The 20,889-nt window shown below is 32.5% G+C and overlaps 4 protein-coding genes across 4 annotated transcripts; 2 read left to right on the plus strand and 2 right to left on the minus strand.

The window, feature by feature from the left end:
* Nucleotides 1-255: 255 nt before the first annotated feature.
* Nucleotides 256-2,885, plus strand: LOC106450477 (L-gulonolactone oxidase 2). Its single transcript, XM_013892144.3, has 4 exons — nt 256-1,030; nt 1,134-1,389; nt 1,895-1,996; nt 2,094-2,885. The coding sequence occupies exons 1-4, from the start codon at nt 314-316 to the stop codon at nt 2,828-2,830; spliced, it is 1,812 nt and encodes a 603-aa protein (XP_013747598.1). The 5' UTR covers nt 256-313; the 3' UTR covers nt 2,831-2,885.
* Nucleotides 2,886-6,185: 3,300 nt separating this feature from the next.
* Nucleotides 6,186-9,216, plus strand: LOC106450478 (L-gulonolactone oxidase 5-like). Its single transcript, XM_048779466.1, has 4 exons — nt 6,186-6,949; nt 7,034-7,289; nt 8,087-8,188; nt 8,295-9,216. Exons 1-4 carry the CDS (start codon nt 6,257-6,259, stop codon nt 9,014-9,016), a joined length of 1,773 nt encoding a protein of 590 aa, XP_048635423.1. The 5' UTR covers nt 6,186-6,256; the 3' UTR covers nt 9,017-9,216.
* LOC106450480 lies at nt 9,188-9,876 on the minus strand. Its single transcript, XM_013892147.3, has one exon. It carries the CDS (start codon nt 9,874-9,876, stop codon nt 9,349-9,351), a length of 528 nt encoding a protein of 175 aa, XP_013747601.2. The 3' UTR covers nt 9,188-9,348.
* A 65-nt stretch (nt 9,877-9,941) lies between these two features.
* Nucleotides 9,942-11,817, minus strand: LOC106450479 (3-ketoacyl-CoA synthase 13). Its single transcript, XM_013892146.3, has one exon. The coding sequence runs from the start codon at nt 11,486-11,488 to the stop codon at nt 10,100-10,102; it is 1,389 nt and encodes a 462-aa protein (XP_013747600.3). The 5' UTR covers nt 11,489-11,817; the 3' UTR covers nt 9,942-10,099.
* Nucleotides 11,818-20,889: the final 9,072 nt, after the last annotated feature.

A 20,889-nucleotide genomic window follows, 5' to 3' on the forward strand; every position in this document is an offset into this window, starting at 1 on the left:
GCAATGAGACTACCACGATGATAGGATTATGGTTAAGTCTTTCAGACCAATTATATAAATGAAATTAAGGTGACAGTAAAATTTTGATGGATCAGATGGGGTTAGTGGTTACTACCAATCTTAATTACAAGATAGCACGATAGATGCATCTTATCTCAACCTTTTCTACTTTAATAAACCAATATTTTAATTCAAATCGGTTATAAACCGGCTTATACGCCACACAACCTTTATAAATAGCAAACATGTTTACAGAAAAAAAATCCATTTGCAATACATTTGGTGAGAGTCAGACAAAACTCAATCAAAGCAGATGGTATTTAGTTATTCTCCTTCGTATGGTTTTCCCCAAAACGCTGCGGTTTGGCGTACCCTCCTCGGGTTATTTTGCATATTTACCCTTGTGCTTACGGCAGTCTCAACACCACCTGAAGATCCTGTAAAGTGTGTGTCGGGAAATACAAATTGCACAGTCACAAACTCATATGGAGCCTTCCCCGACCGTTCCAAATGTCGAGCTGCCAGCGTGGCGTACCCAACAACCGAAGATGAACTCGTCGCTATCGTGGCTGCAGCCACTAAAACCGGACGGAAAATGCGGGTAACAACTCGTTATTCGCATAGCATAACTAAGCTCGTTTGTACCGACGGGACCAACGGTTTGTTCATAAGCACGAAGTTTCTAAACCACACGGTGCAGTCAGATGCAAAGGCCATGACTTTGACTGTTGAGAGCGGCGTGACACTTAGGCAGCTAATCGCTGAAGCCGCTAAGGTTGGATTGGCGTTGCCTTATGCACCATATTGGTGGGGACTGACCGTGGGTGGTATGATGGGAACCGGTGCTCACGGGAGCTCATTGTGGGGTAAAGGAAGTGCGGTCCATGATTATGTGACCGAGATCAGAATGGTTAGTCCTGGCTCGGTCAGTGATGGGTTTGCAAAGGTTAGAGTTTTAAGCGAGACTACGACTCCTAACGAGTTTAACGCGGCCAAGGTTTCTCTCGGTGTTCTTGGGGTTGTCTCTCAGGTTAGATTGATTATTTTTGTGTTTTACTACAAAAGGCAATATTATAGTTCTATGTCAATTTAATTACAACTTTTTGGCTGTGGTCTATACTTTTTTTTTAAAGGTGACTTTTAAATTGCAACCAATGTTTAAGAGATCTTTAACATATACAATGAGAAATGATTCGGATTTCGGGGAACAAGCGGTGACTTTTGGAAAGAAACACGAGTTTGCCGATTTCTTGTGGTTACCAAGCCAAGGCAAAGTCGTGTATCGGAGGGATGACCGAGTTGCTGTCAACACGTCAGGCAATGGTTTGTATGATTTCTTGCCATTCCGTTCGCAACTCTCTGTGGCTATAGCCATCATAAGATCATCAGGTACGACTTTACATAACTTTCTGAACTATTTTGTGCTAAGTGTTTGCATTTCAATAGTAAAAATAAAGATACAATCTTGTTCATCACGTGTTTTACCAAACAGAAGAAACCATGATCTAATCTCAAATTTCACATTTCTACTCAATATGTTTTATTTTCATAAATTCCTTTTAAAAATTTCAAGTATGAAAACTTAGTTAACCAAAAAACAAACGACTTCTGAACCAAAATTTTCCATATATCAACGGCTTTTAAACGGTAGTTGATCCAAAACTGAGGAGAGACATACGTAATCAGGTAATTCTTGAAATAGTATTGTATAAAATTATAACTCTTGGATCCAAAACCGATACTGAAATATAATATATAGCATAATTGAAGTATGGTTGCCAAGAGATTATCAAATGACCCACGATTCCAATATTTTTCTCCTTATAATATCATTTCTCTCATTGGATACAAAATGAAAAACGTAACTTTAATCTGTTTTCTTGTATGCTTCAAGAGGAGACGCAAGAGAGGTTCAGAGATGCGAATGGGAAGTGTATAGGAGCCACATTAATTTCATCTACACTGTTTGGTACCTCATACGGTTTGACCAACAATGGTATTTAATTTCGTTTTTACTTATCTACTGTTCATCGATTTCAAATACAACCTTTACTTACTCTTACCTCGGTGTTTCAAACATTAACCCTTTTTAGGTGTTATATTCACTGGTTACCCGGTCATTGGAAGCCAAAACCGTATGATGTCGTCAGGATCATGTCTAGATAGCCTTCAAGATGGATTAATCACGGCGTGTGCGTGGGATTCCCGTATAAATGGCGAATTTTTCCATCAAACAACTTTTAGTGTTGCTCTCACTCAAGTCAAAAGTTTTATTAACGACATCAAATCTCTTATCAAAATTGAACCGAAGTCTCTATGCGGCCTTGAGCTCCACTATGGTATTTTGATGCGTTATGTCACATCTTCTCCAGCTTATCTCGGGAAAGAGACGGAAGCCCTAGATTTTGACATAACATATTACCGAGCCAAAGACCCACTAGCACCACGACTCTACGAGGATTTCATCGAGGAAATCGAGCAAATAGCATTGTTCAAGTATAACGCATTGCCACATTGGGGTAAAAACAGAAACTTGGCGTTTGATGGCGTGATTAAAAAGTATAAGAATGTTCCCGCATTCTTGAAAGTAAAAGAGAGCTATGATCCAACCGGTCTATTCTCGACCGAATGGACCGATCAGATCTTAGGTATCAAAGGAAACGCGACGATTGTAAAAAATGGATGTGCATTGGAGGGTTTGTGTATATGTTCGGAGGATGCTCATTGTGCTCCGACGAAAGGATACTTGTGTCGACCGGGAAAAGTTTACAAAGAGGCTAGGGTCTGTACACGTGTCAGTGGCATAAATGAGGCACTGTCAGTAAGTTAATTATCTACATCGCCTCTTATATCAGGAAGCCGTCGTCGTTATACATTGCTTACTAGGTAATAACCCGCGCCTTGCGCGGAATGTGATTATTAGTTTTGTTATTTTTAATAAAAACATATTAAATCTGTTTAATCTGGATATTGGTTCGGTTTTAAATTATTTTTTGGTTTATTCTGTTATAATGTTTGATTTTTTAGTTTTTTCGGTAAAAACAAAAAATTATTATTATTTGTTTATTTTTATGTTATAAATTTTAGATAATCGTCATGTCGAACCAGTGGTTTCATATTATAGTTTGTAAACGGATAATAGTTCAAGAAAAAGAAAAGAAAATTATTAAGACTAATCATTTCACTACAATTTGGTCGGTAGTGAAAGAAGCATTAAGAAAAAAAAATTTCAACTTCCAAAAAAAAAATAGATATTTCAGTAGTGGTAAATACTTATAAAGTATTCACATCAAGGTGCACATGTAAAAGTATATAAAAATAAATGACAAATATATAAAGATATTGTTAATTAATATTAATGACATTTTTGTTCTAAATAATACATGAAAGATAAAATTAAAATTAATTAAAAAGTAAAACGGCCTTGACATTAGTGAATTTTTTTATATAAAAAATCAACTGTATCCGTAAATAGAGGTGGCACAGATCGAATATCCGAGTATTTGGAAACATTCATGTCGATTCAATCTTTAGCCACTTGGATAGTCGGTGATTATGATATCCGAAATGATTTAGAATTTTAAAGAATATCCGATTTGATCCGTAAATAAAATTTAAAAATTAATTGAAAATTTAATCATAACGTTTTATTACAAAAATAAAATATTATTTACTTTTTAAATTTTAATACCTAATATAGTAAATTTAATTTATAAAAATATTGTAAAACTTATATAAACTATAATATATATAACATATATATATATATAATTCTGTACATATATGTATATATATGCATATAATAGATCGAATTTGATAATCACTCTTAAAAATATTGGTATTTGTGATTTGCTTTTCTTTAATTGTATTTTAGTAATTGATTTGCTTCGTAAAGTTACGGATATCCATATTTTTTGGTTTAATTCAAAACGGATAACGAATTGAATCAAAACTTATAAATATTTTGCCCAACTTTATCGGTAAACAATAAAAATAATATATATATAGTTTAGCTTTTGATTCGTTATTTGTTTTGATTCGAACCGAAAAATCTAAAGTTTTATTGGAACCATACATATGAGTTTTATATTAAAAAAAAATACAAAATATATAGTGTGAACACATTTATGAATATAGTGTGAACGCATTAGCATATTTATTATCAAATCATTGTGAGGCTGCCACGTATCTATTATAGTGTGAATGCATTTATTACAATGCTTCTCCTTTAATATATAAGGGATGTTGTAATAATATTATAAATAATAAATGGCCTACTGTAATAAAAAGTTAAAATTTTGTGAGGCATTATAGCCTGATTAATAATTAAACTGGATTGACTTATATGAATTACAAGAGTTATTCATATGCTTCTACGATAAATTACAGTTCTTATATGTATATCGTCTGAAAATATGTTACAATCAAATACATATAGGGTTTCAATCGGCGGTGGGAAGGAAAATAATATATCTGGTTGTCGCGATCCGGTGCGATATAGCGGATTCATGCTGGATCCATTTTTGAAAACAATCCATCGGTTAAAAAAGGAATCCGATTTAATTAGTTATGAACTGGATCGAGGTATACGTAGCCCATGATCATAAGACTAATTTATCAATTAGTCAGAGAAGAGGGGTTTGCCTAAATGTTAGAGATTCATTGACCATGTAGTTTATTAAAATTTAGTCTCATTGACTTTGTCTAAATCTTTTGAGTATGAAGACAACGGCGTGAGACTTTGTGAGGGACGTGGATGACATGGCATTCTTATTGATAATAAAGTGAACTGGATCTTATTCACGCGTTTATAGAATAATTAAAGAGAAAATTAGCTCAATACACTAAAAAAAATAGAATACTAGGGAAAATAGTAATGATGGGGAGAAGAAAATTGCAGGAAAATAAAGTATGAAATGCAAATATGGTAGATGTTGTGTATAGGGAGTACAAATTCTCATAATTAAAATAGGCATATAGCTAAACTTAGGGGACAAGCTTAGAAACCCTAACCCCATACACCACAATACTGACTGTAAAGGCCTACACCAGTATATGCTGAGTAGCAAGCTATGGACAGCATATCCATATACATATATATATAGATACAAAGCTAGCTATGTCGACCAATACTTTTTTCTATCTCACATATAAAAGTAATCTTTTTTTTTTTATCAAATAAAAGTGATCTTATAACTTATATATAGGGCAAAATCCAACTGACTTTATTTGTTTATAGTAAAACCCATCTAATGTTCCAGCAATTTTAGCCGCGTATCACTCATATGACATCACAACCACGATATTTTACAACGACGTCTTTAATTTTCCTTTCCACTTGCTCATCTTGGTTCATGTTCTGTTTTTTTTTTAAGTTAGAACAAAGACTTTCCCGTCTGTACATTTATATTTTTTTATATTAACCAAAAACAAAAAAGACCCATCTATTGTGTGTTTCATAAAAGAGTGGTATTGTCAAGGCTTTCAAGAGTTGAATTCTTGGCTGCTACGAAATTTATGTTATAATTAATTACTAGTGGAACTTGTCGTGAACATACGGTTGATTGAGTATTCACGTCTACCTTTAGTTTTCGATTTTTAATAATAAGGTGTTATCGACTATCGTTTTTAGTTGCATAAGACGACGTGGCAAAGATAACTAACTATTCAACTATATATGCACGACAAATTACATACGCAAGCCAATATTTCCATGAGAACTTTACGAAGAACATTAACTACTAATTATACTAAGCAGAAATAAAATGATTTGATGTTTTAGTCATATTTGATAAGAGATGGACTCGTCGATTTTTTTTCTGATATAACATATATAACGCACCTTTCAATTAACGGCTTATGTTTAGGGGACAAAACGTATTATTTGCTAGCGGATAAAAGTAGAGGGAATAAAAACTGATAAAATTTTAAGGGTTATATGGATTAGTGGATACATACGCTGAAGGATTTTCCATTAACATTTCTTTTCCGGAAAGCAATAAACGGTGCCGAGGCCTATGGGGGTAAGACCATGTGATATAACTTTATTAACTTGACAGTCCCCTACTAATGGATCGAATATGTTTGAAGTTTCTACACAACATCTAGCATGAAGTATCTCCTCTCAGCCTTTTTTATGACTTAACAAAAATATTATATTTAAATCGCACTGAGCCAGCCTTTTACACCACACCACCTCTATATATTAGACCAAAAGCACCATTCGCAATACATCTAAAAAATTTCAACAAAAAACATGGCATTTCGTTTTTTTCCTTCGTATTGGCGGATCGTCCTGGGGTTATGTTGTATGTTTACACTTGTGCATACGGCACTCTCAACACCTCCGGAAGATCCTGTGAGATGTGTCTCAGGAAACACGGATTGTAGCGTCACAAACTCATACGGAGTCTTCCCAGACCGGTCCACATGTCGAGCCGCCAACGTTGCGTACCCAACAACCGAAGCCGAGCTTGTCTCTATCGTGGCAGCAGCCACAAAAGCCAGACGCAAAATGCGTGTGACCACTCGATATTCGCATAGCATTCCTAAGCTTGCGTGCACGGACGGAACCGACGGTTTGTTCATAAGCACAAAGTTTCTAAACCACACGGTGCAAGCCGATGTAGGGGCCATGACCCTGACAGTTGAGAGCGGTGTGACACTTAGGCAGTTGATAACTGAAGCGGCTAAGGTTGGATTGGCGTTGCCTTATGCACCATATTGGTGGGGACTGACCGTGGGTGGTATGTTGGGAACCGGTGCTCACGGGAGCTCATTGTGGGGTAAAGGAAGTGCGGTCCATGATTATGTTACCGAGATCAAGATTGTTAGTCCTGGCTCGGTCAATGATGGATTTGCAAAGGTTAGAGTATTAAGTGAGAGTACAACTCCTGTGGAGTTTAACGCGGCAAAGGTTTCTCTTGGTGTTCTTGGTGTTATCTCCCAGGTTAGATCATCTATATTTACTTTTTTCGGTTTAAATAAAAACCAAAATTATACTCTTTAACTATAAATGTTTCATTTATTAAAGGTGACTTTTGGTTTACAACCAATGTTCAAAAGATCGTTAAAATATGTTATGAAAAACGATTTGGATTTCGATGATCAAGTCCTCACATTGGGGGAAAAACATGAGTTCGCGGATTTCGTATGGTTACCAAGCCAAGGTAAAGTTGTGTATCGAATGGATGACCGAGTAGCAGTCAACACGCCGGGCAACGGTTTGTATGATTTCTTGCCGTTCCGTTCCCAACCCTCTGCGGCATTAGCCATCATAAGATCATCAGGTTCCTAGCTATCTTTTTTTTTTACATCAGTTCCTAGATATCCTTATTTCTAAGGCTATAACAGGTAACTCATTTTAGGAATGTATAGAATAAAAGGAATTGAAACTAATGGAATAAAAATGGAATGAAATCGTGATAATTTAAGGAAGTAAAGGAATGAAATATGTAATTGTGTTTTAATTATATTTTAATTATATCATTCCTTACATTCCTTTTCTTTTTATTTATCATGAATGATTTTAACATGATTCACAGTTTTTTCATTTATCCCACCGAAATGTATGTAATCCAAATGTTTTGTTTTACCAATTAACAGGTATTTTTTTTTGGAATACGTATGAATAACTAATTTTGCGTGATTTCATTCATAAAAAAAATCATTTACAGCCTAAAGTTTTTGTGAGAAAAAGGTTTGAATTTATGTGGAGGTAAAATATAAAGGTACATATGCGAACAATTTATGAACCAATATTTGAAGATGTAATCAGGTGGTTACTGAATTAGATTTCTATTAACTTATAACTTCAACCATGTCCTGGATAAGAAAATTTAACTGTTGGATGATAGACGTATTTAAACGTGACAACTTGACATCTATTGGTTAGAAAATAGATTAAATCTTTTTGTCAAAGGGAAAAAATGATATTTTACTTTACTGACGATTCCATCAAATATTATTTTAGAAATTTCATCTCTCGCTATCTTTTTCTCTCTTTTTCTTAGAACATCTCTGACTTTCCTTTTAATCATAAGATATATGTTTTGTTTCATTTCATTCTTATTGTACAATAATTTAGAGGAGAAGCAAGAGATATTCCGAGATGCGACTGGGAAGTGTACGGAAGCCACACTAATTTCATCTACACTGTTTAGTAGCTCCTACGGTTTGACAAACAATGGTAAAAACTAACTTTTCGTTTTATTATACATTTTGGTTGACTTCATATACGAAATTTATTCACTCCCATGTTTATGTTAAAAAAAAAATTCAATGGCGTTGTTTAGGTATTGCATTCACCGGCTATCCGGTCATTGGAAGCCAAAACCGTATGATGACGTCAGGATCATGTCTAGATAGCCTTCAGGATGGGTTAACCACGGCGTGTGCGTGGGATTCACGTATAAAAGGCGAATTTTATCATCAAACATGTTTCAGTATTCCTCTCACGCAAGTCAAAAGTTTCATCACCGACATAAAATCTCTTATCAAGATCGATCAGAAATCTCTATGTGGACTTGAACTTTATAATGGTATTCTAATGCGTTATGTCACGGCCTCTCCAGCTTATCTTGGGAAAGATACGGAAGCCATTGACTTTGACCTTACGTATTACCGAGCCAAGGATCCTTTAACACCGCGACTATACGAGGATTTTATAGAAGAAATCGAGCAAATTGCGTTGTTCAAGTATAATGCATTGCCACATTGGGGTAAGAACAGAAACGTAGCATTTGATGGAGTGATTAAAAAGTACAAAAACGCATCAGCGTTCTTGAAAGTGAAGGAGAGTTATGATCCGGACGGTTTATTCTCGAGCGAATGGACGGATCAAATCCTAGGGATCAAAGGGAACGCGACGATTGTAAAAGATGGATGTGCACTGGAGGGATTGTGTATATGCTCGGAGGATGCTCATTGTGCTCCGACCAAAGGCTATATGTGCCGACCGGGAAAAGTTTACAAGGAGGCTAGGGTATGTACACGTGTCCGTGACATAAACGCATAAGTGTACTGGTTCAACAAGTAAGTTATAAACAAAAATCTTCTTGCACAAAAGAAAAAATCTTCAAAGATTCTTACATCAGAAAGTCCCATTTGTCGTTATGAATGGGTTGATATATTTATCCACTATGATTTATGACAAGTTGCTTCATGCATGTTGATGTAATAACTACAGTAATGCAATTAAAAAATTTATTTTAATAACTTCGTTGTTGGTCGCTACGAATAACAATAAGTGTTTACACGCTCTTGCGTTAATTTAATAGTTAGCGTTAAAAAAATAGTGAACTAAAAAGTACTCTGCGAATATGTGTGATGTTGTCCGAAAGGTTAAAGTCAAAGCTCCGTGTCTTGTAAGTTTTTGAGAAGCTTGTCGTATTCGTCCAGTCTTTGTCCCCAATCGTTCTTGATCGTTAACGCCTTCACGTTAAGGTAATCAAGACCGCTATCTCCGGTGGACTTACTCGCCGAGGATGATGACAGCTCCACGCTTCTTATCTTCTTCTTCTTCATTCTATCGGCTTTGGATTTGTTCCGCTGAGCCGTCGCTCTCTGAATCGCCCAAAGCACGTCTGATCCCGTAATCTCCCTCTCCTTTGGGATCGGTTTACTAGGGTTCGAATCGGCGGACCGGAGGATGATTTGTTGGCCTAATCCACCGACGGATTCGGATGTTTGCGATTTCGTCGGGATGTTACAGAGTCGAAGGTGGATTCCGTCGTAATTACGCGGCGGAGGCTGTGAATAGCCGACGGAGATTGATGCGGTTATCCCCCTGAAAAATTGAACCGGCATCGGTACCGGTTTCACGGTCCACATTGCGTCTCCGTCCTTTATGTGGTGGTGGGAGAGTCTAGCCCACATATACAACTAATCAGTAGCTTGTTGGGTTTCACCAACAAAGCCCATTAATATATTGGCCCAGTCGATTACACGCATTAATTATTGGATATTTTTAGAAAAGATACACGTAGAACATTTTAGACGATGATTCGTCTAATACATATTTTAGGTAACGGCTTGAATAAAAAGATACACTTACTAGATATGACATATGACACTTTGTCACGTGACTTCACCACTAAAGTTATGTCACGTGAACCGGATACTTGTGAATCGAGTCACCCCACGGGTTGCCCACCAGTGTCTCGCTCGCCGAAATCGTTCTCAACGCTCTCCACACAATACTATTGCATTTAAAACCCGACCCGAACGCCAACTGCCAAACCCGATCTCCACGCTTGACCCGACACTTAGCCTCTATGTAAGCCAGCTCGTACCACAGAGACGAGCTGGAAGTGTTTCCAAACCGGTGCAACGTCATCCGAGACGGCTCGAGATCAACTTCACTGAGGCCAAGTCCTTTTTCAACCGCGTCAAGTAACGCTCTACCACCAGCGTGGATACAGAAATGCTCGAAACATAGTTTAAAATTCGGAACATATGGACTGCTCTTTAACCTAAAAAGCCTACTCTTTACAATAGAGATAATAAACCGGAGCTTTTCAGATAAAGGCAGAACAAGTGGACCAAGTGCGGTTAGATTCGTCTTTAACGTGTCACCAGCAACAATGGTTAGTTCTCTAGATAGTGATACTCCAACGATACCTTTGTCGTCTTCTTTTTGGTCTGCACAAGTGTAATGTTTGTCGCTAGCGCCTTTGTGGGTCCTAACGAGTTGAGTTAACTCGTACTTAGACCGAACTCTGTCTTGGCTCCGGTTTGAGAGCAAAACCGCGGCACCTCCTACCCGAAATAGACAGTTAGGGACTAACATGGACCGGTCGTTGCCTCGATACATACTTAGAGTCATGTTCTCCGTGCTAACAATGACAGCATAGGTATTAGGGTTTGCTTTAAGAAGATTCTTGGCGAGATCTACCGAGATTGCGCCGGCGCTGCATCCCATACCGGAGAGATTGTATGTTTTCACGTCGGTTTTGAGCTTGTACCGGTTAACAATCATGGAAGAGAGAGATGGGTTGGGGTTAAACAAGCTGCAGTTTACAATGAAGATTCCAATATCTCTCGGTTCGACTCCTGTTTTCTTGAATAGTGAGTTGAGAGCTCCGAATATAACTAATTCGGCTTCATGTCTCGCCTCGTACATCGATGGTGTTGGTGGAGAGGTCAGCATGCAACGTGGGGCGTACGTATCATCTCCTAAACCGGATCGGTTTAGTATCCTCGTCATGAATTGGATTGTTTCTTCGGTGTAGAGTTGAGCACCTTTGGCCATGTTGAAGAACGTTTCGGATGAGATTTTGCATGAGTCGGTGGGTTGGTGACATGAGAAGTCGACGAGGTAAACTGGTTTAGACCGGGTGCTTGAGTAAGCACAGAGGAGGATGGACATGATGAGTAGACCGATCTTGACCGGAAAAGAAGAGAAAAAGTCATGGTGAAATTGAAGTAGATGAAGCTGGGAGAAAGAGAGAACGAAAAGTATAAGCAGAGGAAACTTAAAATTTGCCATTGAAATGAACAATGTGGGAGATAGTTGGTTATTAGGTAGGTTTGTATTTATAAGCAACGTACAACACAACCTAATGTTTGGTATAAATAGACAATATGGGGACTGCGTTAAGGATTCGTGCTGCGGAGAACGTGGTGTGCGTTTTAAGGCTACCCTTCATAATAAAATATGGTATTACTATATAAATATCCATAGGTGAACGCACTTTTGAAACAACAACAAAATTGTAATCTTTTCGTGCCGTGTTGCAAGAAATTATTTCAGTACAAGAACACATAAACGACAATTTCAACATTTTATAAAGCTAAGCCTTTTTCTCAAAAAAAAAAAAGAACATTTTGTAAAGCTACCTTAATTCACTAATTAAGCATTTTGAGCATACTAATTATTAACCTATTTATTACCAAACATAGACAGTTTTCTGATTGGATTGCGTCGACTGCACATAGCTTTCATATCATCTGAGTTTAACTTTTATTTATTGAATTTAGCGGCTTCGAAACTTTTACACTTTACTTGGAAAAGTGTGTTGAATCATGTGTTTTTCCCTCAAATTGATGTATGTGGTTAACCAATTAATCCAAAAGAGGAAACTCGTAATAAGAAAGAGCTCCAAAGATAGAAAAAATTTATTACGAATCAGTGATCGGTTGAAGACTTGTCAGCCTACTTTTAATTATAGGTGAAGTGGTCAGTGGCTGGGAAAGTTGGAAGTGGACCAATGGGAAACATGTATTCGTACTTTTTAGGTGAGTGAGTTAGGTTGGACCATTTAATTTATTAAAAACCCTATACGAATTAGTTCACAGTTATTTGGCAGACGGATATCGTTGTATCCAACATCGTACAAACTCATCAATTCAACTCTTAAAGAAGTATCCTATATGCAGATGTTTATAAAGATATATATTTATGTGGTTCTGAATGATGATTGCAACTGAACAACACAGATTAGATAATTACTAACGATGTATTATGTTTGCCGAACAAAGACTTGTAATTGTTGTGTAATGTTTTAATTTGAAGCCTGGCGCAAGAAATTTGGAGTTTTTAGAATCATTTGTTCTTAACATACTCGAATTACTTTCAACCTCATAATTAAATACAATAATAATTGGAGTGGAACACAAAACAGGCAATTAAAAAGTTTGAAAATATTTAGATTTTTTTTGGAGATTTCTCTTTTAGGTTTTGATAATTACTATTATATGTTTTAAGTCAGCACTCGACATTTGTTTTGCTATATGTTGCTGGTTCTGGTTTGCATTGATTGTATCGCTGTACTATTTGAAGCCTAGATAAATTTTCAATTTTTGTAACATAAAAATATATTGTTAAGAACGACTTGGTTTCATTATGCCAAGTGGTTTTTTTTTTTTTTTTTTTTTTTTTTTTTTTTTTTGAACACGTTATGCCAAGTGGTTACAATCAAGTATTCTTATTGGATGATGGGTATGAATAAATGCTCACTGCGTACACTTTCTCTGCATCATATTTCAATGTTACAAACATATATTTTTAGATTTTGATTGAATACTTTTTTGAGTATTTTATTTAGGTTTTAGATTATGTGAATTCGTACTCGGAATTTTCCTACGTATTCACATATATAAACGATATTTATAACGTTAATGCTTCTAACTATGTAAAACTTCTCACAGATTTATTGGATTATCTATGTAAATCAATTTATGATCCTATTAATTAAGCAGATGACTATCATCACAGAGGTATAGAACCTACAAATATATTTTCAAGCTGATCGTTCTATAACTTTCCATTCATAGATACCCCTTACAAAATATTCAATTTTTCGGTAAATGGTTAATATACAGAATCATATAATCTTTAGTGTTGTTTTAAAATTTCTAACTATATTCTACATTTGTATTATATGTATTCTAAACTATATTTCATGGTACATGAGCATCGTTCTATTTTTTTTATCAATTAATTTAGTAAAACTTCATATGTTCCCTAAATCAATTGACAAACCATAATAAAATTGCGATACTAAAAAACGGAGACAACAAAGGTTCAAAACCTCCCTGACTATCATCATATGTTAGTTCATGATACAACCATGTATTAAAACAATATTGTCATATTTTATTAATTTTTCTCAAAATCTATGTGTTAACCCCGACAAAATATTCATTTTTTCGGTAAATGATTAATAGATTGAAGCCTATAATCTTTTGTGTTGTTTAAAAATTTCTAACCACATCCCACATTTGTATTAATGTATTCTAAACTCTTTTACACGGTACATGGACATCGTTCTATTTTTTATCAATTAATTTAGTAAAACTTCATATGCTCTCTAAATCATTGGACAAACTACAATAAAATTGCTATTCTAGTGAAATGGAGACATCAAAGGTTCCAAACCTCTCTGACCATAATCATATGCTAGTTCTTGATACAACTATGCATTAAAACAATATTGTTATATTTTTTGATTTTTTCTCAAAATCTATGTGTTAACTAACCCCTACAAAATATTCAGTTTTTCGGTAAATGGTTAATATACTAAAACCTATAATCTTCAGTGTTGTTTTTAAAATTTCTAACTACATTCCACAATTTTATTAATAAATTCTAAACTATCTTTTGTGGTACATGGTTATCGTTCCATTTTTTTTATCAATTAATTTAGTAAAATTCATATGCTCTCTAAATAAGTGGACAAACCATAAAAAATCCCTATTATAGTGAAAGGGAGACAAAAAAGGTTCCAAACCTCTCTGGCCATCATCATATGTCAGTTCATGATACAAATATGCATTAAAATAATATTGTAATATTTATTGAATTTTTCTCAAAATCTATGTGTTAACCCCTACAAAATATTCAGTTTTTTGGTAAATGGTTAATATACTGAATCCTATAATCATTAGTGTTGTTTTAAATTTTCTAACCACGTTCTACATTTATATTAATGTATTATAAATTATCATTCATGGTACATGGTTTTCTTGATACAACTACGCATTAAGACAATATTATAATATTTTTTGAAATTTTCTCAAAATCTATGTGTTAACCCCTAAAAATATTCAGTTTTTCGGTAAATGATTAATATACTGAAGCCTATAATCTTTAGTGTTGTTTTAAAATTTCTAACCATATTATACATTTGCATTAATATAATCTAAACCATCTTTCATGGTACATGGGCATCGTTCTATTTTTTATCATTTAATTTAGTAGAACTTCATATGCTCCCTAAATTAGTGAACAAACCACAATAAAATCATTATTCTAGAGAAATGGAGACAAAAAAGGTTCTAAACCTCTCTTACCATAATCATATGATAGTTCTTGATACAACTATGCATTAAAACAATATTGTTATATTTTTTTGAATTTTTCTCAAAATCAATGTGTTTTTTCGGTAAGTTATTCGGTAAATGGTTAATATACTGAAACCTATAATCTTTAGTGTGGTTTTAAAATTTTTAACCATATTCTACATTTATATTAACGTGTTCTAAATTATCTTTCATGGTACATGGGCATGGTTCTATTTTTTATCAGTTAATATGGTAAAACTTCATATGCTTCCTAAATTAGTGGACCAACCACAATAAAAACATTATTCTAGAGAAACAAATACAACAAAAGTTCCAAACCTCTCTGACTATAATCATATGTTAGTTCATGATACAACTATGCATTAAAAATATATTGTTATATTTTTTGAATTTTTCTCAAAATATATGTGTTAACCCCTACAAAATATTCATTTTTTTTGGTAAATGGTTAATATACTAAATCCTATAATCTTTAGTGTTGTTTTAAAATTTCTAACCACATTCTACGTTTGTATTAATATATTCTAAACTATATTCTATGGTACATGATTATCGTTCTATTTTTTATCAATTAATTTAGTAAACTTTACATGCTCTCTAAATCAGTGGACAAACCACAATATAATCGCTATTCTCGTGAAATGAAGACAAAAAAGGTATCAAACTTCTTTGACCATCATCAGATGTTAGTTCATGATACAACTATGCACTAAAACAATATTTTCATATTTTTTGAATTTTTCTCAAAATATATGTGTTAACCCCTATAAAATATTCAGTTTTTCGGTATATGGTTAATATACTGAAACCTATAATTTTTATAGTTGTTTTAAAATTTCTAACTACATTCTACATTTGTATTTATGTATTCTAAACTATATTCTATGGTACATGGTTAGGGTTCTATTTTTTTATCAATTAAATTAGTAAACTTTACATGCTCTCTAAATTAGTGGACAAACTACAATAAAATCGCTATTCTAGTGAAACGGAGACAGAAAAGGTTTCAAACCTATCATCATATGTTAGTTCATGATACAACTATGCATTAAAACAATATTGTCATATTTTTTGAATTTTTCTCAAAATCTATGTGTTAACCCCTACAAAATATTATGTTTTTCAGTAATGGTTAACATACTGAAGCCTATAATCTTTAGTGTTGTTTTAAAGTTTCTAACCATATTCTACATTTGTATTAATGTGTTATAAACTATCTTTCATGGTACATGAGCATGGTTCTATTTTTTATCAGTTAATTTAGTAAAACTTCATATGCTCCCTAAATCAATGGACAAACCACAACAAAATCGTTATTCTAGAAAAACGTAAACAGCAAAAGTTCCAAACCTCTCTGACCATAATCATATGTTAGTTCATGATATAACTATGCATTAAAAAATATTGTTATATTTTTTAAATTTTTCTCAAAATCTATGTGTTAACCCTTACAAAATATTAAGTTTTTCGGTAAATGGTTAATATTCTGAAACCTATAATCTTTAGAGTTGTTTTAAAATTTTTAACTACATTCTACATTTGTAATTGTGTATTCTAAATTATCTTTCATGGTACATGGGCATCATTCTATTTCTTATAATTATTTTAGTAAAACTTCATATGCTCCCTAAATCAGTGAACAAACCACAATAAAATCATTATTCTAGAGAAACGGAGACAACAAAGGTTCTAAACCTCTCTTACCATAATCATATGATAGTTCTTGATACAACTATGCATTAAAACAGTATTGTTATAATTTTTGAATTTTTTCCAAATTCTATGTGTTAACCCCTACAAAATATTCAGTTTTCGTTAATTGGTTAATATACTAAAACCTATAATCTTTAATGTTGTTTTAAAATTTCTAAACACATTCTACATTTATATTAATATATTCTAAATTATATTCTATGGTACATTGTTATCATTCCAAATTTTACCAATTAATTTAGTAAAATTTACATGCTCCTTAAATCAGTGGACAAGCCATAATAAAATCGCTATTCTAGTGAAACGGAGACAACAAAAGTTTCAAACCTCTTTGACCATCATCATATGTTAAGTCATGATACAACTATGCATTAAAACAGTATTGTCATACTTTTTGAATTTTTCTCAAAATCTATGTGTTAACCCCTATAAAATATTAAGTTTTTCGGTAAATGGTTAATATATTGAAACCTATAATCTTTAGTGTCGTTTAAAATTTCTAACCATATTCTACATTTTTAATAATATGTTCTAAACTATCTTCCATGGTACATGGGCATGGTTCTATTTTTTATTAGTTAATTTAGTAAAACTTCATATGCTCCCTAAATCAGTGGACAAACCAGAATAAAATCATTATTCTAGAGAAACGGGGACAAAAAATTTCAAAACCTCTGTGACCATAGTCATATGTTAGTTCATGATACAACTATGCATTAAAAAAAATATTTTTTATATACTTTAAATATTTCTATAAATCTATGTGTTAATCCCTACAAAATATTCAATTTTTCGGGAAATGGTTAATATACTGAAACCTATAATCATTAGAGTTGTTTTAAAATTTCTAACTACATTCTACATTTGTATTTATGTATTCTAAACTATATTCTATGGTACATTGTTATCGTTCCATTTTTTATCAATTAATTTTGTAAAATTTTCATGCTCTCAAAATGAGTGGACAAACCACAATAAATTCGCTATTTTAGTGAAACGGAGACAAAAAAAGTTTTAAACCTATCTGACCATCATCAGATGTTAGTTTATGATACAACTACGCATTAAAACAATATTGTCATATTTTTTGAATTTTTCTCAAAATCTATGTGTTAACCACTACAAAATATTCAGTTTTTCGGTAATGGTCATGAAGCCTATAATCTGTAGTGTTGTTTTAAAACTTCTAACCATATTCTACATTTGTATTAATGTGTTCTAAAATATCTTTCATGGTACATGGGCATGGTTCTATTTTTTATCAGTTAATTTAGTAAAACTTCATATGCTCCCTAAATCAGTGGACAAACCACAATAAAATCGTTATTTTAGAAAAACGGAGACAACAAAATTTTCAAACCTCTCGGAACATAATCATATTCTAGTTCTTGATACATCTATGCATTAAAACAATATTGTTATATTTTTTAATGTTTCTTAAATTATATGTGTTAACCCATACAAAATATTTAATTTTTCGGTAAATAGTTAATATACCGAAACCTATAATCTTAAGTATTGTTTCAAAATTTCTAATCACATTCTACAATTGTATTAATATATTATAAACTATCTTTTATGGTACATGGTTATCGTTTCATTTTTTATCAATTAATTAAATAAAATTCATATGTTCCTTAAATAAGTGGACAAACCACAATAAAATCGATATTATAGTGAAACGGAAACAACATAGGTTCCAAACCTCTCTGACCATCATCATATGTTTGTACATGATATAGCTATGCATTAAAATAATATTGTCATATTTTTTGAATTTTTCTCAAAATCTATGTGTTAACCCCTACAAAATATTCAACTTTTCGGTAAATGGTTAATATACTAAATCCTATAATCTTTAGTGTTGTTTTATAATTTCTAACCACATTCTACATTAATATTAATATATTCTATATTACATTCTATGGTACATTGTTATCATTCCATTTTTATCAATTAATTTAGTAAAATTCACATGCTCACTAAATAAGTAGACAAAAACCACAATAAAATCGCTATTCTAGTGAAACGGAGACAAAAAAGTTTCGAACCTCTTTGACCATCATCATGTGTTAGCTAATGATACAACTATGCATTAAAATAATATTGTCATACTTTTTGAATTGTTCTCAAAATCTATATGTTAACCCCTACAAAATATTAAGTTTTTCGGTAAATAGTTAATATACTGAAATCTATAATCATTAGTGTCGTTTTAAAATTTCTAATCATATTCTGCATTTATATTAATGTGTTCTAAACTATCTTTCATGGCACATGGGCATGGTTCTATTTTTTATCAGCTAATTTAGTAAAACTTCATAGGCTTCCTAAATTAGTGGACAAACCACAATAAAAACGTTATTCTAGAGAAACAAAGACAACAAAAGTTCCAAACCTCTCTGACTATAATCATATGTTATTTCATGATACAACTATGCATTAAAAATATATTGTTATATTTTTTAATTTTTCTCAAAATCTATGTCCCCTACAAAATATTCAATTTTTCGGTAAATGGTTAATACAATTAATCCTATAATCTTTAGTGTTGTTTTAAAATTTCTAACCACATTTTACGTTTGTATTAATATATTTGAAACTATATTCTATGGTACATTGTTATCGTTCCATTTTTTTATCAATTAATTTAGTAAATTTTACATGCTCTATTAGTGGACAAACCACAATAAAATCGTTATTCTAGTGAAACGGAGACAACAAAGGTTTCAAACCTCTTTGAACATCATCAAATGTTAGTTCATGATACAACTATGCATTAAAACAATATTATCATATTTTTTTAATTTTTCTCAAAATCTATGTGTTAACCCCTACAAAATATTCAGTTTTTCGGTATATGGTTAATATATTGAAACCTATAATCTTTAGAGTTGTTTTAAAAATTTTAACTACATTTTACATTTGTATTTATGTATTCTAAACTATATTCTATGGTACATGGTAATCGTTCCATTTTTTATCAATTAATTTAGTAAAATTTACATGCTCTCTAAATCAGTGGACAAACCACAATAAAATCGCTATTCTAGTGAAACGGAGACAACAAGGGTTTCAAACCTCTCTAACCATCATCATATGTTAGTTCATGATATAACTATGCATTAAAACAATATTGTCATATTTTTTGATTTTTTCTCAAAAGCTATGTGTTAACCCCCTACAAAAAATTCAGCTTTTCGGTAATGGTTAATATACTGAAGCCTATAATCTTTAGTGTTGTTTTAAAGTTTCTAACCATATTTTACATTTGTATTAATGTGGTCTAAATTATCTTTCATGATACATGAGCATGGTTCTATTTTTTATCAGTTAATTTAGTAAAACTTCATATGGTTCCTAAATGAGTGGACAAACCTCAATAAAATCGTTATTCTAGTGAACCGGAGACAATAAAGGTTCTAAACCTCTCTGACCGTAATCATATAATAGTTCTTGATACAACCATTAAATAAAAAAATATTATTATATTTTTTGAATTTTTCTCAAATTCTATGTGTTAACCCCTAGAAAATATTCAGTTTTTCGGTAAATGGTTATTATACCGAAGTCTATAATCTTTAGAGTTGTTTTAAAATTTTTAACTACATTGTAAATTTGTATTTTTGTATTCTAAATTATATTTCATGGTACATGGGCATCGTTCTATTTTTTATCATTTAGTTTAATAAAATTTCATATGCTCCCTAAATCAGTGAACAAACCAAAATAAAATCATTATTCTAGAGAAATGGAGACAACAAAGGTTCTAAACCTCTCTTACCATAATCATATGATAGTTCTTGATACAACTATGCATTAAAACAATATTGTTATATTTTTTGAATTTTTCTCAAATTCTATGTGTTAACCCCTACAAAATATTCAGTTTTTCGTTAATTGGTTAATATACTGAAACCTATAATCTTTAGTGTTGTTTTAAAATTTCTAACCATATTCTACATTTGAATTAATGTATCTAAACTATATTTCATGGTACATGGGCATCATTCTATTTTTTTATCAATTAATTTAGTAAAACTTTATATGTTCACTAAATCAGTGGACAACCCACAGTAAAATCGCTATTATAGAGAAATGGAGACAAGAAAGGTTCCAAACCTCTATGACCATAATCATATGTTAGTTCATGTTACAACTATGCATTAAAACAATTTTGTCACAATTTTTAAATTTTTCTCAAAATCTATATGTTAACTCCCCTACAAAATATTCAGTTTTTCGATAAAAAGTTGATATACTAAATCCTACAATCTTTAGTGTTGTTTTAAGACTTACAAACACATTCTCAATTGCATTAATATATTCTAAACTATCTTTTATGGTACATGGTTATCATTCTATTTTTTA

This window comes from Brassica napus, chromosome A5, assembly GCF_020379485.1.
Source record: "Brassica napus cultivar Da-Ae chromosome A5, Da-Ae, whole genome shotgun sequence".
NCBI lineage: Eukaryota > Viridiplantae > Streptophyta > Magnoliopsida > Brassicales > Brassicaceae > Brassica > Brassica napus.

What these genes read in the sequence shown, in the direction of transcription:
- LOC106450478 (XM_048779466.1), top strand. Translation starts at nt 6,257, where the DNA reads ATGGCATTTCGTTTTTTTCCTTCGTATTGGCGGATCGTCCTGGGGTTA. An exon ending in TTCTTGGTGTTATCTCCCAG is followed by an intron (nt 6,950 to 7,033) that starts GTTAGATCATCT and finishes CATTTATTAAAG; the next exon opens with GTGACTTTTGGTTTACAACC. An exon ending in CTACGGTTTGACAAACAATG is followed by an intron (nt 8,189 to 8,294) that starts GTAAAAACTAAC and finishes GGCGTTGTTTAG; the next exon opens with GTATTGCATTCACCGGCTAT.
- LOC106450477 (XM_013892144.3), top strand. Translation starts at nt 314, where the DNA reads ATGGTATTTAGTTATTCTCCTTCGTATGGTTTTCCCCAAAACGCTGCG. An exon ending in TTCTTGGGGTTGTCTCTCAG is followed by an intron (nt 1,031 to 1,133) that starts GTTAGATTGATT and finishes TTTTTTTTAAAG; the next exon opens with GTGACTTTTAAATTGCAACC. An exon ending in AGCCATCATAAGATCATCAG is followed by an intron (nt 1,390 to 1,894) that starts GTACGACTTTAC and finishes GTATGCTTCAAG; the next exon opens with AGGAGACGCAAGAGAGGTTC.
- LOC106450480 (XM_013892147.3), bottom strand. Translation starts at nt 9,876, where the DNA reads ATGTGGGCTAGACTCTCCCACCACCACATAAAGGACGGAGACGCAATG.
- LOC106450479 (XM_013892146.3), bottom strand. Translation starts at nt 11,488, where the DNA reads ATGGCAAATTTTAAGTTTCCTCTGCTTATACTTTTCGTTCTCTCTTTC.